Below are 26,981 nucleotides of genomic sequence, written 5' to 3' on the forward strand. Positions count from 1 at the left end.
TGCCACCCCACACCATCACTGACCCACCGCCAAACCGGTCATGCTGGAGGATGTTGCAGGCAGCAGAACGTTCTCCACGGCGTCTCCAGACTCTGTCACGTCTGTCACATGTGCTCAGTGTGAACCTGCTTTCATCTGTGAAGAGCACAGGGCGCCAGGGGCGAATTTGCCAATCTTGGTGTTCTCTGGCAAATGCCAAACGTCCTGCACGGTGCTGGGCTGTAAGCACAACCCCCACCTGTGGACGTCGGGCCCTCATACCACCCTCATGGAGTCTGTTTCTGACCGTTTGTGCAGACACATGCGCATTTGTGGCCTGCTGGAGGTCATTTTGCAGGGCTCTGGCAGTGCTCCTCCTGCTCCTCCTTGCACAAAGGCGGAGGTAGCGGTCCTGCTGCTGGGTTGTTGCCCTCCTACGGCCTCCTCCACGTCTCCTGATGTACTGGCCTGTCACATTGATGTGGATGAGCTGCACTACCTGAGCCACTTGTGTGGGTTGTAGACTCCGTCTCATGCTACCGCTAGAGTGAAAGCACCGCCAGCATTCAAAAGTGACCAAAACATCAGCCTGGAAGCATAGGACCTGAGAAGTGGTCTGTGGTCACCACCTGCAGAACCACTCCTTTATTGGGGGTGTCTTGCTAATTGCCTATAATTTCCACCTGTTGTCTTTTCCATTTGCACAACAGCATGTGAAATTGATTGTCAATCAGTGTTGCTTCCTAAGTGGACAGTTTGATTTCACAGGAGTGTGACTGACTTGGAGTTACATTGTGTTGTTTAAGTGTTCCCTTTATTTTTTTGAGCAGTGTAATTCTCTGTGGGTTCCTCACTATGAGTGAGCCTGTTCACAAACACATGAAAATATATGTCATTGTTATTATAAAACTATTATTATTATTGCAGCTTTAAGCTGAAAAGTAGTCCCCCTCCAATTATCGCTGATCGTTACTTTACTTAGATGTTGAGCTTTACTGTGCAGAATAATGACTCTCTAATAATGATTCTTGACTCTTTATGGACTGTTTTCACATTCATCTACTGAAGGTAGAAAGTTTCCTGCGATCACCTTAAATCTGAGTGCAATAATGATTTTGTGACATCAGTTTGGAAGCCAATCATGGTCCAATCATCGTCAAGTGAAGAGCTGAAATCTCTGCCATCTCTAACATACCGTTGTTTGTGGCCTTTCTGCCTTAATATCCTCATGTTCAAAATCATCACTTGGAAAATCATTATAAGAAGTGAACTATTCTGACCAGACCCTCTAGTAGAAATAATAAATTAATTTCATATTCCTACAGAGAAATTAGTTGTTTTTCTTTTCTTTGCTTCTATATTGTGTGAGTTTTCCTGCAGCACCATTAGAGGAACTGCAACTTCAGACACTCAGCTTTTTCTGCGGTGTGTTCCAGGTTCCGCAGCCTGACCACGGCATTCTTCAGGGACGCCATGGGGTTCCTGCTGATGTTTGATCTCACCAGCCAGCAGAGCTTCCTCAACGTCAGAAACTGGATGAGTATGTTGTTAACGTCACATTTTCTTTACACATTGTGTTCTTTTAGCCTTCATCTTCTGATTATGCTATCAAAAAATTACTCTACAGTGCCACCAGTGGCCAAAAACTCTACAAGGGACAAGTTTTATTATATTTGCACATAAATGAATATTTTATGCCCAATGAAGTTTATCTGAAAAAAGCATGAAATAAAACGCAGTGGGCTAAACAATTTTTCTCTGTCCCTGTCACACATTCACGTATGCAAAGAGACAGTTTTTCTTTATTACATTCGCTTTTCTCATTTGTTTTTTTATTTGTATTCATTTTCAGGCCAACTACAGGCCAATGCCTACTGTGAGAATCCAGATATTGTGTTGGTAGGAAACAAGGCGGACCTGGCCGACCAGCGGGAGGTTCAGGAGAAACAGGCCAAGGAGCTGGCTGATAAATACGGGTAAGTTTGAATTTCATGTACAGTATTCAGTGCATGTATTTTATTTGGAGTCGGGATTACTGGAATATTAAGAATATTGGAAGGAGTGAACATAATGCTTGTCAATGCTTCAACAAACATGGATTGCATGCACTATTGCTGATCATTTTCCAAACCATCCATCAGTTTATACTGTAAATAGATTTTCTGACTCGCAGGCAGCCATTGGTTTCAGTAAAGATTATTTCAGTGTGCTGTGACCTCAGTTAGTCAAATTTAAAAAAGTTAATTATCATAGCTACGTTAAAATCATGTGCATGAGCAGAGAATGTTTAGAATACTCACTGTTATCTCATTGACGAGAACCCTAAACCTGCTAGTCCTTGCTAGTCCTTGCTAGACAAAGCTTCTTCAGCCGCACACAAAATATTGATTTGGAAATCTGTGCGGGCTAATTGCTCAACTGAGTAAATGGAAGGGATCAATGTGGCAGTCTTTGTTCACAGATTAAGGGGGAAAAAATGTGGAGGAGCGCTCAGGATGTGTTAACGGTGAAAGATACAGCTCTGATCTTCAGAATTAAAGGTGTGGGAGGTTAGACAGTGGCCCGACTGGCTCTATAAGCAAGTGATTCACCGAGTCCAATTGAAATTCATCTAAAAATTGATGGGATTATTTGCAAAACAGTCCTAGTGTAATTTGCTAAAACATTCTACTGTTATGGAACTTTTAAACAAAGACTTCTGTTGTTGCTGCTCACAGGATCCCGTACTTTGAGACAAGTGCAGCGACAGGAGTGGAGGTGGACAAGGCGGTGATAACGTTGTTGGACCTGGTCATGAAAAGGATGGAGCAGTGCGTTGACAAACCGCCCGCCGAGCCAGCCAATGGGAACGGGGCCACAAAGCTTGCCGACGCGCAGCTCAATGAGAAGAAATGTGCATGCTAGATCACAAGGCGATTCAGGAAACGACCTCAGTCGTCTGTCCTTTCTACTCAGCACATTCCCTCCTTCTTTTACCTTCTGTCATCTTTGATTGCATGTTTCTTCATCTACTTCTGTTCACACTCTTCTCTTCAAGAGTAACCTTTAACTACCTTCGGCTCCTCTTTTCATTCTCTTCCTCCCTTTATGCTTCCTTCTCCTCCCAAAGGGTCTGCCACTTTGGCAATGAAACAACCCTGTCCCCCTCTGGTGGATATTTAAGGTATTACAGTGTCAACGTGTCAACCTTTGAGGAAATTAAAACAGGAGGGGACAGTTTCACCACTGTCAGACAAATAATGTGCCTCGTTTAAAACATGCAGCCTGGGAATAAAGCTCTGAACACTCCCAATTTCTCCACTTGCAAGTGGTTTGAATAATTTGAATAGATCTAAACAGACAAAAAGAGATGTTACATTTTTACTCTTTAAAGTATGATTTGTTTATCACTTCGAACACAAGGGAAAGATTTTGCTTCCTGTTTAGGCTGTCACTGGATGACAGCCTATTCGGGGCCATTAAGAGTTTAACACCAGGCTGTGTCTGTGTAAATTAAGTCATCTCCTCTCCTGAAACTTTTCCTCCAGGGCCGGGCTGAGCAACTGCGTGACCGCTTTTTTCTTTTCTCCCCCCCCCCTGTTTCACACTGTTTTTGATGCTGTATCCTTATTGGCCACATATGGTGATTTTTCAGTGTTTGAAGCTGTTTTGTTTGGAATTTTGCTAGAAATGCAACAAATTGTGTTGTAGTTGTTGGAGGTCTACCATGGTATCTCTTTCTGATTCAGATTAATCAGTGATTGATTTTTATTGTCAAGCCAATGTCAGCTTTTTAGCTTCTATAGCTAATTTTAGGATATGGAATAATAGCTTAATCCACAATGAGCTGGGCAGATAAATATTGGACCTATATTAAACTTTATATTTCTAACAATAAACAAACCAACCCAAGGCGGAGTACATTATTTTTCGTAACTAAAAACAGGTCAGGGTATATTATTCTGCTTATGGCCACCTGATCGAGAGTATTCATATTTTGGATCAACAACCTTGATAAATGTAAGATTTGTGGTGAGACTGCCTTGATATTAGGAGAATGTGTAGCAACCTTCCATCTTTAGCAGTGGCTAAATGTGCTAATATTAACAAAAGCGGCTGATGAGTTTTTTGGAGTAAAGACAATTTGCAGTGTTTCAGTAGCTTTTATATGTAAACAACTCAAATTGAGAAAAACATATCAGTAGCCTATACCTCGTAGTATCAGTCCTCACCTACTTTAAAATTTTCTCTGAATTCTGTCTTTCTATCTGACCTTTGATTCCAAAACAAAAGCATGCGGTAAGTTAAGCTAACGTAACCTACCATGCTGACCTTTTTTTGCTGTTTAGACTGCCATGTGATTGATTAGGAGTAACATTGTTTGAATAATCTGGATACTTTTACATTATGGTAGTAACACTGAATTGTGACTGTAATTTTGCTAAGTATATATACTTTTTTTATTTCCCAGTTCTACTTTGGACTGAACAGATTAGCAGACACAACAGTGCTTCAGCTAGCTTTCTGTTAGAAGCCCAGTTTTTTTTATACTTTGCTATTGTACAGCTGACTCTCATTAGTCCTCCATAATGGTGCCAGACTTGGCTGACTACAGATTTGCAGATAATATACCATTCATATTGTAGGACAAATATGGGTACAGCATGACACATGTGCAATGGAGAAAAAAAGCCTACATTGTACATCATTAGTAGAGTGTCCCAGATCAGGATAGATGTATTGGTCCACACTGATCTACTGCCTTGGCTTTTAAAGCTTTATTCCACTGTAGTGGAACAGAGTTTAATCTCTGTGGGAGTTTGAGATAAGTCAGAGATAAGAGGATGCAATGTCACCGCAATTTGCTAATATTTACAGTAAATGAAATGATGCTAATCAATAGCCTAAAAAAGACAATGGCTGTTTTAGAAATAGAACAAACACTGGTTGTAAGTCAATATAAATGCATTTAAAAAGTTAAATTAATTTGTGAGTGGAGAGGATAATTATATCTAATCAGCATCATTATTTGCCCTAACCTTAAGATCGGAAAAAACTCCAAATGTCAGTTAGGTGACGTCAGCTTTTCGGGGCAGCTTTCAGATGTTGACCTCTTATCTCTTTATAACAGATTATCAGGCAAAGTGAAATATTGCTTTAAGGCCCCATACATGACCAATGTTGTTAGACCAATTATTTATATTAAAAGAAATGTAAAACATGATTATTATTTCTGTTGTCATATTTTTGTTATATTCTTTATATGTCATACACCTTCTTTTTTTAAGTTTCAGGTCTGTCAAGAGAAAATTGTCTCAACTGCATTTGCATTTTTTTATTGCAGTAGTGCTCTTACTTGTCAAATTAACCCAAAAATTACAACTCTAGCAACACAATGCGTCTTTAACATAAAGAAAACACACTATTATAAGCGCTTGAAGAGGAATAGTAGAAGTTGTTTAAGACTTTTTTTCTTTGTTCTGAACTTGACTTTTTTAGTTCAACACTTGAAGATACTGTGGATCAACTTTTTGTTGTGTTTTGTTGCTTAACAAATTTTTTTCATTGCATAACTGACCATTTAAAAGTTGCTGGTGCAGAAAACCTAATGAAATCATGTTTTAATGAAACTGAAGTCAACTGAGTGCTGTGTGATATGTACCACGATGCTATGCGTGAGCACAACAAGAAACATCCGTATTTCGAAGTCTTTTAGACATAAACTTACTAACAGTCTATTTCAATGTCAAAAATCAGATGATCTTCTGAGATGAACTCTTTTGTTTAAAGTGCAACTCAATAATTTTCCTAACATCAAGTAACACCTTCATCTGCCTTACTTTTTCTTTAGCCCAGTTGAGGTGCACCAGAAACAAGTGAAATTATCTATTTGCTTGCCACCTGCTGGCAGCTAAGTCCTTACTTCATCCTTCAGTGAGCCAAGGGGAGGGTTTACATAGCAGTCCCAACTCACAGCTGCATAATTTTAGGATTACTGCAGGTTGGTTTTCAAAGTGTAAGTGAAACCTGTGGCTGCCAAATTTTTCAGCAGTAATGCAAAGTATGATTTTTTAAAATCAGTAATATTTGTTGTTGTGCTCCATTAAAAATCCGTAGTTAAATGGTCATAGAGCTTTGGCATCACCTTGTTGTCACCTACAGTATATTAAATCTGCCAGTTTGCTAAATAAAAAAAGGAAATGTCACAAACGTAAACGTAAACCTCATTCTGCTGTTCACTCAGAAAAAAACTGCCTTCACATACACACACACAAAATGTGTTTTTATTTTGTGTGTTCTTAATTTGTTCAAAAGCCAAGCAGAGTCGTCTGCCAACAGCTGATCTCAGTGCCATATTAAACACCCATTGCTGTTTTAATTTATCAGAACATTTATTTGGGGATTATAAAGACATAAGGAGATGGCTCACATTGTAACATTCTCCCCTGGTTACTCCCCTGGCTGCATTATTGTGATAATGTTCCCAGAGAACACTGTATCTCTATAGATTTGTTGCAGCTGATCTTCTGCTTACTACTTTTGGTCCAATCTGTAATTAATTTTGGTCTAATAGTATATCATGTAATGATAATGTACGGTTTACATATTTCCAAACACTTCAGCAGCCTACTGAAATCCTCTTAACAAAGGGATTATTTTTATTTTGTGTATTTCCTTTGTTCTAACTTTCGTTAATGTCCTGTTACTGTTAAGCAAGTGATATTTCAGCGGAATTGTATCTTTAAGACCTTTAAAGATAGTTAACACTGCAGTAACTGAACTTTTTTGACCACTTGGGGACAGTGGAACAAGCTGACACCTTATAAAATTGTTGATCGTGAAAGTAAACCGCTGCAGACACAGTAACATTTTGTTTGTGTCAATCTGAAAAATCTAATTACGATATTTACTATCATTTTAGCTCTGCTTTGGTCTCCACCAACTCCCTAGCTGCTAGATGTTCCATTCTTTGTCTGTCTGTTGTCTGGTGCTGGACAGGTGGTGTACAGTGAGTTTATGAAAGCTTGTTTGCTGAAAAGAAAAAACCCAGCTGCCTGCTGCTGCTGGAAAGGGGGTTGAAGAACTTAATCATACACTAAATGTGCCAAAAAACCAAATCAATATGCTAAAAGAGGCTAAAATGCTCTGTATTGTGCTGCATAATTCTCTGGCGGTTCACAAGGAGTGTCACCGTTCATATTACACAATAGATTGTTACTATAAAGATAGAGCAGCTTTAAAATGTCTCTAAAAGTCTTTTAAAAAGTTTACCAAGTGTTCATTTCGTTAAAGCCAATAATCAATTGTATAATTTTTTCTCAGTTCTCGAAAAATCTACATGTTTTTGGTAAATGTTTGGTGAAACATTTCAATTATGGCTTTGATTTCTCTGTAATGCACCTTTATTGATCACAGAAAACAAATTTGGATTCAATTGCTGCAAAATGTTTTTTTATTTTAATTTGATTCTATTTTAATCTTAATTTATTGATTTTGCATTGACACAAAAAGATTAAACACGGAAATTAATATTTAAGATCGACCTAACACTCCAGATCAAATAAAGCAAGATGAAAAACTATGCTCATAAAAAGAATCAACAGGTGGTTGTGTTGAGTATTTGAGTCCAGATTCCAGATTGCCTCACCTCTAGATGGACAACCTTTTTCCTTCACACGTAGAACCAATTGCTTTTAATTATGACAATCTTCAGAACCATTTTGTCAGCTTTTATCTGAACCTTTCTTCTTAAGTTGCTCATATTTTCTATTTCAATTTCAATTTTGTTTATATAGTGCCAAATCACAACAACAGTTATCTCAGAGCGCTTTTCATAAAAGAGCAGGTCTAGACCGTACTCTGTGATGATATTTACAGAAGCCAAACAGTTCCCACCAAGAGCAAACAAATGTTATTGAAATTTTAAGAATATGTTTGTCTTCTTGTGCCCTTTTGCATCATGTTTTCTTCAAGCTTCTCTTTCATAAGTCTTAAATGGTTTTGCTAGTTTTTTAATTCACTTTCAAAGTTTACACTGTTTGAAGAGTCATGTTGTGCCTGTTATTAACTCTTCTGTCTGATCCTCTGTAAAGTTTGTGAGCTACTTAATATTTCAAAGCATTATTGATTATAGATTACAAAGCAGAGGCATAAGCGACCAGAAGTCATGATGTTGTTTTTGTGCCCGATATATCAAAACAATTATTTAATTCAAGTACCTCTAAGAGCTTTTATTTTTGGAAATCCTCTGTGTGTGAATTCTCTCTGATGCCTGCGGTTTGTACACGTTTCTTCAGTTTTCACCGCGTGTATCAATGGCTGTGTGTTTGTTGGGTTTGTTGCACTGTCAGCATGTTTGACACAATGAGAATGAAATGACCTGTGATGCGTTTAATGTTTCTGATGTCAGAGCTGCAAATAAATCTATGTGTTTGTTTTATGCTGTGGGTTTATTTTACTTCCAGAAGTGTCTGCTTTGGTTTTGGTAAAATTAAATTGCTTAAAGGAGACCTATTATGCTTTTCCATATGATTTTCCTTATCTACAATGTTTGATGTTTATGTTAATGTAGCATTTCTACGTATGATTTTTAATACAAATTATGAATATTAATATTTCGCCCAGGGACTCCCTGGTAATGTTATGGGTTTAATAACTACACAATTATTCCTAGTGATCAGTAAGTAGTAATTGCTTAATCATTTTAATAAAATCAGTCAATCTCATATTGAGGGCGTAATTCCTCCGTTACAGTGACCTGGAGTTAAACAATACACACAGAGTTCCTTTTATTTAGGAGAAATTTATTAGCTAACTAAAGGGTGGATATAAATGTGATTAAATATACATCAAAGAAGTAAACAATGGCTAAACAGACAGAATGCAAACAATGAGAATGTTGTGGAGTTCAATGTAAACTGAGTTGTTCTATTGTGGGGAGAATTTGATTCATAGGGAGAAAGAGAACTAATAAGCGCACATTATATGATACTAACTCGGTTAAATTTGTCTAGGAGTTTTAGGCTGGAATGATTAAGGATTAAAGCTAATGGATTAAAAGACTATTGGACATCAACTCAACCACAAATGCCGTTTGTTTCTTACTGCTTGTTGTTTCTCTCAGCTGGGTTGATGGTCGGCGGCCTCACGCTGGCTGAGTTTCGTGCGTTCTCGGTTGAGACGGCTTAACAGGCCGTCGGCCGGTCGCTTCCTCTGCCAGGGAATTGCTCCGGGAGGTCCCCCTTCGTCGGCTTATTGAAGAAAACTTGCAGGGATAGGCTGCTAACCTTGGCTTGGGTTGTCGGTTTGATTGTCCTTTGATACTGCTCGCGTAACTAACCACGTGGCTGGCCTCCCGACTTCGTTGTTGTGGGGAGGAGTGACATAATAACGAAATAAAGCTTAAAAAGAACTTGGTCATTCTTGAATAAAATTGCGTGACTTAACGGTCTAATAACTTCAACAAAAGAAAATAAGATGACTTTACAAACAAAAGAAAAAGATAAATTCAACGAAAGTTTGCTGGAAGACAAAGAGAACTTTAGAAATCACGGCGCCACGGTTTCTAGGAGATGGGAGCACGCTGAGCGCGTGCCGAGAGCTGCTGAAGAACCGAAGTAGCCTACAAGAGAAGACAGCAAGCGACAAAGGAGGAGGCTTCGGTGTATTCATTTTTAATATGGTCCTAAAGACTATATACGCATATTTTAATCAAATATCTTCCCACAATCAAACCTTTAATGTCAAACAGTTATACCGTTCTTAGTTTTAAGCATTTGATAAAAGGGAAAGGAAAATATTAGAATGGTTACCAGTTAAACACATTTTCAGGATTTCAGAATGAAAGAGTCTTAACTCAATATTTCCTGGATAATATTGGCTGTTACACATTCTTACTTAGAGAATATAAGCCAGTTACACGAACATGGCATCAGATTACGAACAAATAAGTACAGAGTAATGCAATTATACAGCAGAAGCGGCATTTCAGAACGATGGCATGTAATACTTAGTTTGTCCTCTTGGGGGACACTGGTTCCACGAAATAATTAAATAATTGAACATTGGCTGATCCACTACATTAAACATTGCCAAACCTTCGAATAATGAGGTAAAAGTATTTAAAAGAAACCCCTGTAAGCCAAAACCTCAGATTTCCTCCTGTTCTTAACGTTGGGTTTTGAACAGCTTTTTCTACCAACGGCTCCGTTCTATGACACATGGAGCTACACGGAGTCGGTATTACAAATACGGTCATTTACTCCGAACAGCAGCGCTCAGCAGCAACAACAGTCTGGTAATGTGCAGGTCTTGGCCAATCAGAAGACAGAGGAGGGGCCTTAAAGAGACAGGAGCATCTATTGCTTGTTTCAGACAGAGGCTGAAATGAAGACCTACATGAAGAGCCAGTATAAGATAGAAAATTATTTTTTTGAACTTTAAATCACGCAAAGCTGCCATACAGAAGTCACAAAACAACAATATAGGACTGGAAATGCAGTATAATAGGTCTCCTTTGACAGGGAATCAGAATCAGAAATACTTTATTGATCCCCAAGGGGAAATTCTTTTGTCACAATTGCACTTGTCATAGGTAGAGTATATAAATATAATAGTATAACAAGTATAAGACAAATATGTATATATTGTACAATAATGTATGTATAGTATGTACAATATTTACATTATTAAGAATTATTATGGTGAACCAAAAAGGACTAGTGAATAAATAGCAGCAGAGAATATTGCACATAATTATTAAACAGGTAATAGTTTAGTAACTGACTAAGTGTCAGACACTTAAAGGGAGGAGTTATAAAGTTTGATGGCCACAGGCAGGAATGACTTCCTGTGGCGCTCTGTGGTGCATTTTGGGGGAATGAGTCTTGCACTGAAAGTGCTCCTGTGTTTGAGCAGCAAGTCATGGAGTGGGTGGGAGACATTGTCCAAGATGACATGTAGCTTGGACAGCGTCCTCCTCTTTGACACCACCGACAGAGAATCTAGCTCCACCCCCACAACGTGACTGGCCTTGCGGATCAGTTTGTTGAGTCTGTTAGCATCCGCTACCCTCAACCTGTTGCCCCAGCATGCAACAGCAAACTGGATAGCACTGGCCACCACAGACTCATAAAACATCCTCAGCATCGTCCTGCAGATGTTGAAGGACCTCAGCCTCCTCAGAAAATAGAGACAGCTTTGGCCCTTCCTGTAGAGGGCCTCAGTGTTCTTTGCCCACTCCAGTTTATTGTCCATGTGCACTCCCAGGTATTTGTAATCCTCCACAATGTCCACAGGGACCCCCTGGATGAAAACAGGGGTCACTGGTGTCTTGGCTCTCCTTAGATCCACAACCAGCTCTTTTGTCTTTGTCACGTTGAGCTGCAGATGATTCTCCTCACACCATGTGACAAAGTCTCCCACCACAGCTCTGTACTCAGCCTCGTCACCCTTGCTAATACATCCAACCACAGCAGCGTCATCAGAAAACTTGGCAGGACTCTGTGTGAAGTCTGTGGTGTAGATGGTGAAGAGGAAGGGAGAGAGGACAGTCCCCTGCGGGGCCCTGGTGTTGCTGACCATGCTGTCTGATACAGTGTTGCAGGTGCACAAACTGTGGTCTGCCAGTCAGGTAGTCAACAATCCAGGACACGAGGGGGGCATCCACCTGCATCGCTGTCAGCTTCTTACCCAGCAGGGCCGGCCGGATGGTGTTGAAAGCACTGGAGAAGTCAAAAAACATGACTCTCACAGTGCTCGTCGGCTTGTCCAGGTGGGCGTAGATGCAGTTGAGCAGGAAGATGATGGCGTCCTCAAGTCCCAGTCGGTGCTGGTAGGCGAACTGTAGTGGGTCCAGAAAAGGGCCGACCATGGGCCGCAGCTGATCCAGAACCAGTCTCTCCAGGGTCTTCATGATGTGGGAGGTCCGTGCCACGGGTCTGTACTCCTTGGAGTCACTGGGACGTGGCGTCTTTGGCACAGGAACGAGGCAAGATGTCTTTCACAGCACAGGGACCCTACGGAGACTCAGGCTCAGGTTGAAGATGTGTTGAAGGACTCCACATAGCTGGGGGGCACAGGCTTTGAGCACCCTGGGACCGTCAGGGCCTGCAGCCTTGTCAGAGTAGAGTCTCCTCATCTGTCTTCTCACCTGGTCAGCAGTGAGGCACACAGAGGTTACAGGTGGGGGAGGGGGAGAGGAGGAGTGGTCAGGCTGGTGAGAGCTGTTAACCTGAGAGCCAGAGGAGGGGGGGGTTGGTGTCTCACAGGAGAGTGGGGGACAGTGAGGAGGAGGAGGGTGGGGTTGGAGGTGTTTGAGGTGAGACAGCAGCTGAGTTAGTGGGGGAATGGGCGGGAGCCATTGAGTCAAATATGTTAAAGAACAGATTTAGTTCGTTGGCCCTGTCCAAGCTGCCTTCAATTCCTCTGCTGCTAGTCGGTCTGAAGCCAGTGATGTTCCTCATGCCGCTCCAGACCTCCCTCATGTTGTTCTGCTGTTGTTTGGGTAACAATGGACAGTCTTTGCTGGGACAGTGCAGTCCACACAGAAGTTGATGTAATCTGAGATGCTTTCAGTAAACCCATCTATGTCCTCTCCATGTGGCTCACAGAGTGTATCCCAGTCTATCACTTCAAAACATCCCTGAAGTGTCTCGTAGGCCTCCTCCGACCATCTCCTCACTGTCCATGTGATCGCAGGCTGCCTTTTCACCAGAGGCACATAGCAGGGATTGATGTGAACCAGGTTGTGGTCTGACCTGCCCAGTGGGGGGAGGGGGGAAGAGCTGTATGCATCCTTAACGTTAGCATACAGCAGGTCCATGGTCCTCTCCTCTCTAGTATGGCAGCTCACATACTGGGTGAAGTTAGTAAGTGTGGTGGTCATGGTGACGTGGTTGAAGTCACCCAAGATCACTATGAGGCGACTCGGGTGTTGAGTCTGGAGTTCAGCAATGACGGTGTGGATGAAGTTACACACCGACGTCGGGTTGGCAGAGGGCGGAATGTTCACAGCTACAGCGATGGCATGTGAAATTTCCTGTGGCAGATGATATGGCCGGAGTCCCACAGCAAGCATAGCTAGGGCTACAGATACGCTGTTTCACCGTAATGTGACCTTTACGCTTACCGCTCTTGGTGCAGTCTCTGTCGGCCCAAACAGTCTGACGTTGTGGTCAGGAATATCCAAATGTAGCCAAGTCTCCGTGAAGCACATTAAACTACACTCCCAGAACTCCCTCTGACTCTGGGCTAACGCTGTTAGCTCGTCCATCTTTTTAGCCAGTGACCTCACATTGCCCATGACGAGAGAGGGGAGACACAGCTTAAATCTCCTTCTCCTAAGTCTCTGTTGTCTGGACCCCACTCTCTTTCCACGCTGTTTCGTTCCTCCTCTGCAACCCCTGTGTGTCCTCCTCCAGATCTCAGTGGGGATGTCTGTGGGCCTGGGCGCCCCAGTCGGCTTCAGTACGATCAGCTGGTCCCGGGTGTAAACATTAAGTTTCTGTGCAACGGTACCGTGGCTTACCAAAACTCTCTCAACTTGCATGATTAGAGGGCTTATATCCTAACATTTAAACAAACATTACACAGCTAATGTTTTATAGAAATAGTCATAGATTTAATACATATTGTATTAACATGTTAGCTAGCAGTCAGGGTGTCTTAAAAATGCCTGGAAACCTTGCTGCTTTGAGGAAAAATAAATAGTCAAGTCACTGTTTGTCAGGACCTTAATCAAAATGTTCTGACAGCAACCCCCCGACAATCTGGCACCTGCTGAATGTGGGATCAAACAAACTATTGAAGTATTAGGAAAATTGCTTAAAATGTAGATTCAGCTTCTACTACTTGTAGAGTTAGGTGTTTGCACTTTTATAGTAAATTTATCATTGTGGGACCGGACAGTTGCTTAAAGATGACTTAGTACTACAATAACTTTGGAATCGGTTGTATTTGTTCTTCACCCTTTCACTCTTTGTGTGTGAACACAGCTGGTTAGTCACATTGGTTGAAATAAATAGTTGTTTAGCTCAAGTCTTGTCGTGAACACCGCGTTTACTGTTCCTCTAAGTCAGAACTTGAATATCCCCAGCCTGGCGAGCGAGTTTACACTGGTTGTAATTAGAAACATAAACACCATGATGATTGCCTTTGAGTCACAAAATGAGCAGCAATTTTCTGTTGGTGCAGTGAATAAGACGCATGCCTTTGGTGTGAGAGACCCGGGTTCAACTTCCCACCGTGACACATCCACCAATGTGTCCCTGAGCAAGACACATAACCCCTTGTTGCTCCAGAGGCGTGTGATCTCTGACATGTATAGCAATTGTAAGTCACTGAATAAAAGTGTGCTAAATGTAAAAACAACAGTAAAGGTGGTAGTGGTACAGACATCAATGAAAATGAATAATAGTACAAATAATGATGGCGATATTAATGATAAATATAGGAGTGATAATAATTGTAGCAGCTGGTGTCGAGTACGGAACAGGGAAGGCAATGGCCCACAACCACAGATCCAGACTCTAAACCTCTGGAGGCAGAAACACCTGCAGAAAGTGACAGAAGGAGAGAGAGAAGAGAAAGAAATCTACTGGACAGGTAAGAAATTCAATAAAGTAACATGTAACATTTTCTTGCCCTAAATCATTTCAAATCATTTTCTGTGAGTAAACATGTCCTGCACGCCATCTCATCTCAACAGAAAATCTAAATATTAACATGAAGGCATAATAGTGTAATAGTAACAGTAATAGTAATAGTAGTTTTAAGTATTTGTTTGTAAAATTAATTTTCCTCACAAAAAACACACACAAGACACACAGAATTCACATTATAGAAGAATTTATTTGCGTATTGTAGGAACTTCTCACCAAAAGAGAGAATATGAAAAACAAAAATAAATACCCGAGAACAGCAGAACCAGTAGAATGTGTAGTTACAAAAATAAGTCAGTGTATTCTATTTCTTTTTACATATATGTAGGCGCCATCTCTTTCTTTTGTTATGAGAAAAGATAAACCAAAATACACAGTGGCACATCTGAAATAGGAAACTCTTTCATGGACAAAACTTTATGCTCTTGTTTCCAAAAATAGCAAAATACACCAACAAATGTAAACAGAGAATCCAAACTGCATATGTTGTAACATGGCTGGGTTCAATTTAATCACAACTCAATCAATAGAAGGAAAAGAGATTTCCTTAAGTATTGATGAACTTTGGTCATAGTTAATATTTGAGAATCAAACCAGTGAATATTCTACAGATTATTTGAATTCAACAACCCAGCCCTGTTTGCTCCAGTCTGTGCACTTAGTTTTCTTTTGAAAAACAAAAAAGAAGTTATTTCCTCCAAAATATGAGCATACAGAACATCAGACATGTTTTTGTCTGCCTCTTCCATACTTTGCATGAACACATATTTTGGATCTGAACTGTATTTAGACATTTATTTTACTTCTGAGAGCTAAAACGTCTCAGCTGTCCTTTTTTGTCTGGTTTGAGTGAATTTGAATAAAATACATTTAACAAGAAGCAGATTAACGCCAAGTGTCTAGTTTTTTTTAGGGAGCAAACCCCCTGAAAAACATAAATCATGCAAAATTACATTCTCTAAAAAAAATTCGGTAATCTGCAAATCATAAAAACAACAAACACAAAAAGGTTTCAGTATAAATAATCTAGTAATTGTGTGAATCAAAACATTTGCTACAAGCACATCCAAAGATCCCTGCTCCGCAGTTAAACCATGTTGTGTGTCATTACTCTAAACATATTCCATAGTGGTTGCTGACATATTACAAACACTGTAGATGAATGTGTTGTGATGCCTCCTTATTAAAGAACTGTCAGCAAAGCTCACTCTGATAATAAAAAACTTGTCAAAGCTTGTCAAATTTAGGAGGAACCAGTGATTCTTTGAGTTTGCGCTTTCTTTCAAAGTTCAAAGTGTGCGTTTAGACTTTAAGGCCATAAAGCTTTTGTGAAACTGCGTGATATATAAAATGGACACTCTAAAATCTACTTCTGGCTGTTTAAAGCTCATTTGAACAGACGCCAGCTGTTGTAGCAACTATAAGAAGTGATTACAAACTACAAGGCGAATCCTTGTTACCTCATTATTGTCACTATTAAGTTTTCCCTTTATGTATATCAACATCGCTCTATAGCAAACTCACGTACATTTAATTTATTTGGCAAACAAGCAAACCATGTTATTCTGTGTAATAGAAAAGGAGAAAAGGGGAATATGACTTCATTGTTGAAAGGTGTTTCGATCTGTTGAGTCTGTCACGCTGACAGCGATGCTGTACATCCACCAGGAGCATCTCTCTACAGAGCTCTGTGATTTGTTATGTAGGTACCTTTTGAAATTCATGCTGGTCACCAGGAGAGGGCGTTTCTTGGACTTCAATTGGTACACTTCCAATTCATTTCAATTCATTGCACTTTTTTAGTCGGTGTATAGGAGGTCTGCTGAACATGCAAACAATCCAAATTTGTCGACAAGCAGGCTTACTATTCAACATATGAAATGAAGTTTCCAATAATAAATGCATAATGAATTTAGCCTTGAGTTTAAATAGAGAAAATCTCTATTTTCCCTATAATTAGTACCAGACTGCATTGTTCTTTTCAGGACACCTTCTAGGAGATTATAAGGGAATAACAAGATCTGTGAAAAGTGGGAAGAAACATTTGAACCAAGATCCTGGTGGGTTTGGTCATATATATATTTTTTTTCTTAGAAGACTGGACTTTGTGTTGTGCACCCTGCAGATGCCTCCTGCCTACTGTGATAAAGTGGCAGGGCAGGTTGAAAATATGTCACGTCAACACACCGTAGTGTAAAGATGTAGCCGGTTTTATGCTTTTAAAAATGTACATATACACACTTGTTTTGTAATGAGAGAATGTGGAGTGCGATGATTTAGACTTTGGTGAAGTTGTTTGGTCGTTGCTGCAGCAGTTGATCGTCATCTTCGTCACTCAGGTCATACTTCAGGTTGTCCAGAGTCTGACGAATTGCCAGAGTCTCCTTACGCCTGTTAGAGAGGCAGTGACAAGAAAGACATGGGGTTTTATTTTGTGCCATGAAAACAACATCATCACTGTGACATACTGTAAAAACACAAGTTTCAGAGAGGTTGGCAGGTGTCTGGACATTTAAACAACTGTTATACCACTGTTAACCCTAGTAATCACACTAATGATTCACGCCATGTCACCAAATGATACATCACTAAAACAAAACCACTGAGTATCCAAAATAAGCATATGTTCACAGCTACTTTAACACCTGTTGGTAAGATGAATGTGTGGGTGTAACAAGATTTTAACCAACAGAATGAGGACATTTTGGTCGGTCCTCACAACTTAAAAGGGCTGTTTGAATGTTAAGACTTGGTTTTAAGGGTTGGGTCAGAATTAGGTTTAGGGTAAGGGTTAGGATTAGTATTGTATTTGTGATAGTTAAGTTTAATGTAAGGGTCCAGGGAATGCATTATGTCAATGACAGTCCTCACAAAGATAGAAGTACAAGGATGTGTGTGTGTATTAGAGTATGTACTTTGTCTGCATGTGTTGGTCGAGCAGCTGCTTCTGCAGCCGGCCGCTCGTCTCCCTCTCCTCTGCCAGCTCTCTCTGGGTGTGGCGGTACTGCGTGTCCTTCCTGCTCGCCTCCTCCTCTGCTTCATTCAGCTGACGCTTCAGAGAGCGGATCCTCTGGTTCATCTGGAGGACCAATTACAGAGCTGTTAGTTTGGACAGACAGGACTAAACAATTATTATAATATTATTAACAGTAGCGACTGAGACATAAAAACCACTAAGGTGCTTGCTGACAAATGAACACTCCCTATTTGCTTTTGTACTAAAGACACTGGCCATGTTTTTATAGGACAGATGTTTACTAAAAAGAGAAGACGACTATACAAAAACAGTTAATGTCCAAAAAAAAAGGAATTTCCTTGAAAGAGAAAAGAAACATGGGCTCTCAGAGGAACTTAATATTTTAAATGTCATTGGTTGGCATGAATAACAAATGTCAAAAATATCACATCTGTTCCAAAGTATTATATTAAAAAAGAAAAATATAACATGTAGTATCTTTAACTGTCAAATATGTCCACTACTACGCTAATATATAGGCACTGCGTGCGTGTGTGTATGTGTGTGAGTGTTTGTTACCAGTTCTTTCTGTTCAGTAGCTATCCTGTGTTCCTCTTCCATCTGATCACTCAGCTCGTTGATCTTCCTCTCCAGTTTACTGATGGTGTTTGCCAGAACTGACTTGTTCCTACACAGAACACAAACACATTAGCCAACAACTAGATACAGCAACAGGACCAGAATTAGATTGATACTGTAGCATGTTTCAGCAAATCCATTGCTTACAGCTACAGGTACATATGGTTTATATCACAGCTAAGCTACACTGCTGTTTTTTGTACATTTGGATGTGTTTTTCTACCATTCTCGGCAGCCACTCTGTGCAATTAGAAATTAAAACCAATTAGCAGACCTTTGAAATTTACTAATCCATCGCACTCCACAATATTACATTATTGTATGTGTGGTGTTCGGTAAAGTAGTTCAAGTGCTGATTGATGTTGGCTCTAAATTATTACACAACTTAGGCAAGTTTCAATAGTCTGCTTATTCACTTTCATATTGTACAGAACTGAAGGGAAACTAGTGGCTGCTTGGAAACGGAAAGCTACAAACCAAAATGTCAAATCTGCTGTACAGCTAGCATTTGAAAGTGAACATGTAAGTTACATGATTTGTAGTTACAGAGCTAAAATCTGCAGAAACAAAGCAGCCAGTTTAACCCTCCTGGACTAAAACGTGGGTAAAATCACCTCTGGTTATATCAGTTTCTTGCCTATTTGAATTGTATTGGTTTGCCTTGTAATATGTTGTAAAATGCCAAGCGGACCAACCACAGAATTTTCTCAGAATAGATGAATGACTGAATGCATGAATTCAAGTACTGAACGACTTTTTAATCCATCTGTAAAAGCAATGTATAGGCTATATCTATGCAACATATCATTTGGTAACCATTGTAACACCTAAGTGCATCAGTGTGGGAATTTTTTCATAAATTGAAAAGCAGCTCTTGTGTTTATGTTGAGTCTGTGTCCTACTTTGTGTATTTTAGCAGTTCCAGAACTAAATAATTTTTGCCAGACCAAATGATCTGAAAGTGACCTTAGAATACTGACAGAAAACCTCAGGACCACATTACAGGTTTTCAGAAATTCTGAGAAAAAATGCTTGGTGACAAAATACACTTTGTTTAAAAAGTGATTTGACTGACCTCTCCTCGGTCCTCAGAGCGTTCTCCAGCTCTTTGACTCTGCTCTCCGTCCTGGAGATGACATCCTCCTGAACTCTGGAGCTGTGAAGCTCCTCCACCTCCAGACGCAGCTCACGCAGCTACAGGCCGGGAGAGCGAGAAATATTTTCATAAGAGATAAGGTATTACTAGCACTTTGCTCACTTTTCTTTTGTTCCTGTATTGTTAATTACTTACTACTTGAATGTACAGTATCTTTAAACTATGTTCTTGACTGTAAATTACTGTCAATACATATGGTAATTTGACAGTAACCTACTGTATCTCCATTATAATCTGTTTAGAATTTGTCCACCAAAGAGTATGTTACCCCATCAGAATTCCTTAATAATCCCATTTACAGGATCCTCCTCCAAAAAATCTTTTCCTTAAAAAAAACAACAACTCTTAAATATCATAATCAGTTCAGAGCACACCAGAGCACTGAGATCGCCCTCATTAAAATCATTAACAACCTCCTCATCGCCGCTGATTCTGGACATAGTATCCTCATTCTTCTAGATCTCTCATCAGCCTTTGACACAGTTTCCCATACTGTCCTTCTCAACCATCTATTTGAATGTGTTGGCCTCACCGGTTCAGCAGTCTCCTGGCTCCAGTCATCTCTCTCCAATAGGGAACAGGTTCATCACCTTTAGAGACTATAGCCCCCCGGCCTCAGTCAAACAAGATGCGTCTCAAGGCTCAGAGCTTGGACCCCTCCTTTTCACCATTTACATGCTCCCCCTCGGTCAGATAATACGTCACCATGGTCTCAGTTTCCACTGCTATGCTGATGACACACAGCTGTATATCAGCACCAAACCATCCACTCGGCTTCCCCCTCTGTCACTTGTTGACACTGTCTGAATGAAATAAAAACCTGGATGTCATCCAATCTACTCGAGCTAAACAGCAGCAAAACAGAGCTAATGGTAGTGGCTCCCAAGCCGCTGCTACAGAGGGTAGGTGATTTACTCCTTAAAGTGGATGGTTACTCCATCTCCCCATCCCACGAAGTCCGTAACCTTGGTGTCATTTTGGACTCCACCCTTTCCTTCCAGTCTCATGTCAAACTCATTACCAAAACTGCTTTCTACCACCATAAAAATATCTCCAGACTTTGATCACTCTCAGACTCTGTGGCAGAGTCACTCATCCATGCCTCCACCACCTCCTGCTTAGACTACTGTAATGGTGTCCTGTATGGGGTACCCAGCAAGGTCCTGGACAGGCTGCAATATGTCCAGAAGTCTGCTGCCAGGGTTCTCACACACACACTAGGCCGTGGCAGCACATCACCCCAATCCTCAGCTTTACTGGCTCCCGGTCAAATTCCGCATCACTTACAAAATCCTACTCATCTAAAATCTCTCCATGCCACTGCCCCCTTGTACCTACTGGACCTTCTCCACCCCCTCACGGAACCTGTGATCCACCGACAAGGGCTTGCTCTCTGTCCCCCACGCCAGATTGCTGACTTTTGGGGATAGAGCCTTGAGCATCGCAGCCTCCACCCTCTGGAACTCCATTCCCACAGACATCCACAATGCTCCCTCCTCGGACACTTTTAAAAATCTGCTAAAAAAAACCACCTCTTTACCATGGCATATAATCTGACCTCCTTTTGTTGTTCTGTTGTTTTTTGTGTCTCAGTGGTTATGTGTAAAGTGTCCTTGAGTCCCTTGAAAGGCGCTATAAAAATAGAAGTTATTATTATTATAAAATCCAGTATAGGTCTAATGAATTTGAATTAGAGAGAATGAGTGAGGTATTGACAAAGATGGTTTAACTGTGTTCAATGCAGACTAAAAGGGGAAGTGAAACCACATACACACACACACACACACACACACACAGACACACAGTACCTGTCTCTCCATGTTGGCCTTATCAGTTTCCAGCAGGTCGTTCAGATCTTTCTGCTGAATCAGCTTCAGCTGCAGCTGCTCAGTCTGACAGCAAACACAGAAATGTCTTAATAACCAGTCAAATAAAATCAGTCATGATCAATCAGCATTTTTTAAATCCTTTGAATGAATATTTCACTTAACTCACTTCCTGTCACCAGTGTGTTTACCTGTTCGATAGCTCTCTTGTGTTTGGTGGCCCATCTCTGCTCGCTCTCATGCAGCTCCTCCAGATCGCTCTCCAGGTCAATCATCTTCTCCTGAAAGAATTTCAATTTCAATTTCAAAACACCCCTGAGGGGACATAGCAGAGGCCCATTAAATCTATGTTTAGGAAACATTTATGATAAAAAACATTTCATAATAAATAAAAAAACCCCACATATCATCATCGTCCAGTGCAGCATTACTGATTGAGACGTGTACATTATCTGACACGCAGTGCAAAGGTAGTTATGCACAATATGAGAAGAAGAGTCAAAAAAGAATAAGTCATCATCCAAACAACTAAAGTAAACTTTTTTCAGTCAGCCTCTGATCTGAGGTCACTCTTCATGATGTCAACGGTCTGTTGTCTCATCATCAGAACACACTCAGGTTATTTAGAAATGGGACGGATTAAGTATCTTCGGAAATAGCAACATGATGAATATTTGGGATTATGGAATTAGCATGTTGATTGCTAAACATGATTTGCATAATTAATACCTCATTAACCCCAAACTCTGATGGTTTAAATGGTTGATTAATTAAAGTGGACATCTCTGCTTGAATCATTGGTCATGTATGCAAACACACTGTGGATACTGTCTGATCTCCAGCTGGAACTATGAGTTCACTTCAAGGATGAAACCTTCAGGAAATCAAAAATCTTTTTTTTATATCATCCCAAATTGTTTTTTTGTCATCGCCAGCTTGGTTAGCAGTCTGAAATCCCATACAGGTTGATGCAAATATATATTTTTGTGTTTCTATTATAATTAATCTTGTCTCTACAACGTCTAGTAAAATTCTATACTGTATTTTTTCATATAGTCAACAAATCCCATGAAGAGACACAAACCAACAATGAATGTACTGTGTATTAATTAATCCATTACTGGAAACAGTCCCTAATAAATGCTCTATTCACTCTTGTAGTTTTTAGCAAATATTCTTCGTGTCCAACTGTTTTAGGAAATTAACAGTTTCTTAAATCACCAGGTCACCAGAACACCCCAAGTCCCCTGTTTTTATTCTTCTACAACATATTCATGTTATACACTTTGAAATTGCATGTGAAGTACTTGCCTTGACATTAAAACTATTTGACTATTAAATGATTTAAACCAGTACCTGAGCCTGTTTAAGTTGTTTGACCAGGTCATCTTTGGCCTGGTTGGTGCTGTGCAGCTCCATGTGGAGGTCGTCCACCTTCCTCTCTGCTTGCTTACACTGCAGCTGTACCCTCTCTCTCAGCTGGATCTCTTCCTCCAGGGTCCGCTCCTTATCAATCAGCTTACCAGAGACCTGCACGCACACACACACACAGAAACATACAGATCCCGAGGCTGCATTTCTACCAAAATGTGTTCTCAGCTATCATTAAAAATCAGCAGCTTCATATCTTTTGAGTTTCTTTCATTTATCCAACAACATAAAACCCAGGTGACACCAAAGTATGCTAGCAAATGTGACATGAATGTTAACAGGCTTGTGCTTAGTAGAGTGTGTTGTATGTAATATGTAAGTATAGAAGTACTCAAAGTATGAACTAAAAGTACTGGACAAGTGGGAATACCTCCCCCTGCAGTTTGCTGACGAGGGCCTGCAATCGCTGCAGCTCCTGCTCCTTCTCCAGCAGAGACTCCTCAAGCTCTTCCTCCCTCAGCTGGCTGTCCTCTCGCAGCTTCTGCTGCAGGTTCAGCTCTGCTGTTGCCTGCGTGGACGCCTGCAGGGCCTCCTCCAGCTGGAAAAAGACAGGGTAGCTCTAAATACTCTGAAGTGTCACTGAAGGCATCCTTTGTAGAAGCACTACGATATTTTGGATGATCTTTTCGATGACCAGAGGCAGTTTTGACATAAGTAATGAAGCTGATTACCACCTTGAATGTTTGAGTTTGGAGTTCTAATTTTGCAAACACAATTACTATGGTGTAAACAAATCCTTGCAGAAAAAGGAAAATTGGAACATTGAACCAATTAGAACCAAAAAAAGTTTGGGGAAAGAAAAATGCAAACTTCTTTCCTTTTCCATTACTTACTTGTAAATCATCATCACCATTAAAGTTTTGATCTTTGTTAATTTGCAGGAATGTAACAGGCTACAGTTATAGTATCATGTACCACCAACCTATAAAATAACATTTTTATTATTAACTTGTTTTCAAAAGAAAATGTCATTGTACCTCTGCCTCCAGTCTGATGATGGTGTTGTTGAGGTTGGACGTCCTCTTGTCTCTTGTGTCTTTGTCAACCCCCAGCTCCTCCAGCTGTCTCTCTGCTAGCCACAACTTCTCAGCCAGAGTCTGGGCATGCTGCGTCTGCTTCTCCAGGTTCTCCTGAACACAACACACACACACACACACATAGTTCAGAGCTCTGCTTTCTCATATACCGTGTGTCTGTGACTGTCAGAGAGATAGCTCTCATATCTCAACACCTGAGTGCTCAAATAAGAGTTCTGATGACAGCCCATGTTCACAACTGCATTCCCATGTTGCCAAATAAAACATCATATTGACTGCAGTGGATTATTTATGGATTTTCACTCATTTCAACATCTAAAAACCCACTGCATTGTCTGCAAGGGCTGCAAAGGGCTGTTTAGCTTAGCCCAGCATTTTGAAAATACATGGTTTTGGCTGTGACTATTGTTTCTGTATCCACAGTAATCTGCAAAAAAACAGTCAACACACGCTTGTTTATTATCATATTTCATTAAAGGTGCAACAGGCTACATTTGCAGGTTTTTGACAGTGACAATGACAGGAAATGTGGTAGAAGAGAATGAGAGGGGGATGACAGGCAACGACCATCTGGTTCTGGTACGCGGTGCGCGTCTTAAACCACAAGGTACAAAGACACAGGCGTTGTGTAATCTGACCTTAAGTCTGAAGTGTAAGTTTGTGTTCAGTAGCTAAAACATACAAAAAAGACGGCTACACACTGAAATGACTAAGTGTTCCACATGATCATAAGGATTTAAAGGATCCTCTATAATATAGACATATATAGATGTAGGAATCCAAATCAGCCTTTTCACACATGAAAGTGCATTTTTCATCTTTATATTTTTAGTTGCTGGTGAGTACCTCAGCATCCTGGATCTTGTTTTGGAGGGACTGCTGGAGAAAATTGAAGGCGTACTCCTGAGCGTTGGCTTCCACCATCATTTCCCGGGCCGTCTTCACCTCCATCTGCACAGTACAAGAGAAGAGTCAATCGTGCAAACACATGGATAACTACAGGATCATTCCATCCAGCCAGCCGTCCGCTCACACCTCCATCTCTCTGTATCTCTCGTCCATGGATTGCTTCTCTCTCTCCATCTCTATCATCTGCTCTCTCATCCTCTTTATCTCGTTGGTGAACTGAGTGTTGGTCCTCAGCAGGTCCTCTTTGTTCACAAGCAGGCCGCGCATCTCAAACCTTCACAGGAAGACAGTCATCAAATGGAAATGTGTCAGACTCGGGGTTTACATTGAGATGACAGAGAGGAGTGAAGAGTAACTTAAAACCAGCTTAGAATCCTGTTTTGAAGGATGGAGTGAAGTAGAAACGTACTGGGGGCGTGGTCAGCACACTGTTACATCACTTGTGGGTGTGGTTACAGGTGCGAAGAGGCAAAACAGTCAAACAAAGCTTTTCAGCTCAGTGTTATAATAGTCTTCTCTAAGAAAAACTTGAGTGGCACAAACTCAGTACAGATTATTTAAGCAGGAGCTTGGATGAATGAAACGGTTGAGAACCACTGGGTTAAAGGTGTCCAGTCCGTCACACACACAAAACCACACCCACCAGTGAAGTTACATTGTACCGACCACACCCTGCAGCACCCACTTTCACTGCAGCAAGGGGACAAATTCGACAAGTGGAGGTTGTTAAAGACAGTTTCATAAAAAAGAGAAATTATGACCACTGGGGAAGGACAGCAGGAAAGACAGCAATCAGAAAGTAGGAAAGCAAACAGGAAAATAAGAAAGAAGAAAGAAATATAACATAATGTTCGACCTTATCTGGTTCCTCTCCTTCTCCATCTCCACACTCTCTGCCTCCAGGAACTGGTTACGCTGGAGGGAACACACACAGTATAACGATTAACTGCAGCACCATCTAGCGGTCAATCTGGCCCTGAGACTTCTTCTACAGTAGGTCTGCTAAAATAGTAATGGTAATATTGCAGTTGTTTAAAAATAAGAAGACTTGATCAGGATATCACCACGGGTCACGTGATTAGCTTCAATCCCATCTTTTTCAAAGCTCCAGGACTTTCTGTCTGGCATCTATCTGACATCTGTCAATTCTTACTTGTAGTAGGAAACCACATCCTTACAGCTGAACATGCGTTTGAATTCCTAAAGTAATGAGATTAGGCCTACCTTCTGGCAGGCGTCTAACTGTTTGGTCAACTCCTCTATGTAGTCTTTTTTATTGGGCAGAGTGGCAGAGCGCATACTGTAGTGGGTGGGTACCACCTGTAGCAACAAAAAAATATATGTAAGCATATAATGTGGACATGATGATAGAGTGCGTCTTATCTGTGTGTGTATGTGAGTAAACGTACTGTGTTGTTGAGCTCGGTCCTCCTCCTCAGAGAGTCGTAGGTGGAGAATCGGGTGCGGGAGGAGAGGAGTGTTTGCGAGGGCAGGCCCACTGGACTGGTGCTCCGACTGTTGTAGCTGTACAGGTTCATCTCTGAGGTGGTGGGAGAAATTCCACCCTGAACCTGGAGGTGTGTGGGGGGGGGGGGGTTAGTCTCCTACATTTGTCAATGTATGTGGAAAAGGAACAAAAACAAACAAGATACAGAAATAAGACAGTGTTTCAGTTTTTCCATCCAAATTACAAACCTTGAACTCAGACATTCGGTACATGGGGTTGTATTCCATGGAGGTGGCCGTGCTGTACGGACTGTTGAACACCCTTGGAGGGCTGTCAACCACACCATACTGTGAACAAACAAACAAACAAAATGACCAATCAATATCAAAAGAGAGAGAGTTTGCATGAAAATTTTTGCTCTTACTTTAATATCAAATACAAACAGACAATGTGGTGACCTGCTGTATTTATTAAATGTGGGCAACAACCCTGTTGATGTAATCAATTTAAAACTAAACCGATTTTCAAATATAATCAAAATCCAATTAAATAACTTTGACTCATCCTGTAATTCTGATGTATCAATCAAAAACATCAGAATTACAGGATGAGGAGGAACGTCGACCTCAACAGTGAAGCTCTTTAAAATTATTACAAAAATAGGACAAATGTTATGGTTAATGGAGGTTATTAATTACATTACAATTTATTATTTAAAAAGGTTGACTGTATAGTTGGCTGTTAATTACAAATGCACCATGTGGCAAATTACTGTTGGGTGAGTCAGTTTATTTATTGTAGCAGACAGTAAATACTGTATTATTTAAAGTACAGTAAAATAAGTCATATTGCAATTTTGCATGAAAGGTTCAGATACTGATTGGATTCAATTTGATGCAGGATAAAAGACTTTTGTCTTTGTATAATTCAGAGTTTCTCAACCATCATTTAATTAGAAAAAA

The 26,981-nt window shown here is 40.5% G+C and overlaps 2 protein-coding genes across 4 annotated transcripts in view; one reads left to right on the forward strand and one right to left on the reverse strand.

Moving 5' to 3' along the window:
* rab27b (RAB27B, member RAS oncogene family) overlaps window positions 1–8,398 on the forward strand; it is a 75,079-nt gene extending 66,681 nt beyond the window's left edge. For all 3 annotated transcript variants that reach the window (XM_046067441.1, XM_046067440.1, XM_046067439.1), the window contains 3 exons: window positions 1,416–1,519; window positions 1,832–1,955; window positions 2,697–8,398. In XM_046067441.1, the coding sequence (XP_045923397.1) occupies window positions 1,416–1,519; window positions 1,832–1,955; window positions 2,697–2,883 (415 nt within the window). In that variant the 3' untranslated portion in view covers window positions 2,884–8,398. The remainder of the gene's footprint in view (window positions 1–1,415; window positions 1,520–1,831; window positions 1,956–2,696) is intronic.
* A 6,390-nt stretch (window positions 8,399–14,788) lies between these two features.
* Window positions 14,789–26,497, reverse strand: LOC123982300 (cingulin-like protein 1). The gene is made up of 16 exons (XM_046067744.1): window positions 26,478–26,497; window positions 26,268–26,366; window positions 25,982–26,143; window positions 25,797–25,892; window positions 25,429–25,487; window positions 24,699–24,846; window positions 24,510–24,614; window positions 23,604–23,756; window positions 22,997–23,164; window positions 22,552–22,725; window positions 21,387–21,476; window positions 21,178–21,261; window positions 19,289–19,407; window positions 18,154–18,262; window positions 17,534–17,697; window positions 14,789–17,009 (listed from the first exon to the last, which is right to left on the reverse strand). Exons 2-16 carry the CDS (start codon window positions 26,304–26,306, stop codon window positions 16,895–16,897), a joined length of 1,785 nt encoding a protein of 594 aa, XP_045923700.1. The 5' UTR covers window positions 26,307–26,366; window positions 26,478–26,497; the 3' UTR covers window positions 14,789–16,894.
* Between the last annotated feature and the right edge of the window lie 484 nt (window positions 26,498–26,981).

The sequence above is a fragment of the Micropterus dolomieu genome, linkage group LG13 (genome assembly GCF_021292245.1).
Source record: "Micropterus dolomieu isolate WLL.071019.BEF.003 ecotype Adirondacks linkage group LG13, ASM2129224v1, whole genome shotgun sequence".
In the NCBI taxonomy this organism is placed as follows: Eukaryota; Metazoa; Chordata; class Actinopteri; order Centrarchiformes; family Centrarchidae; genus Micropterus; species Micropterus dolomieu.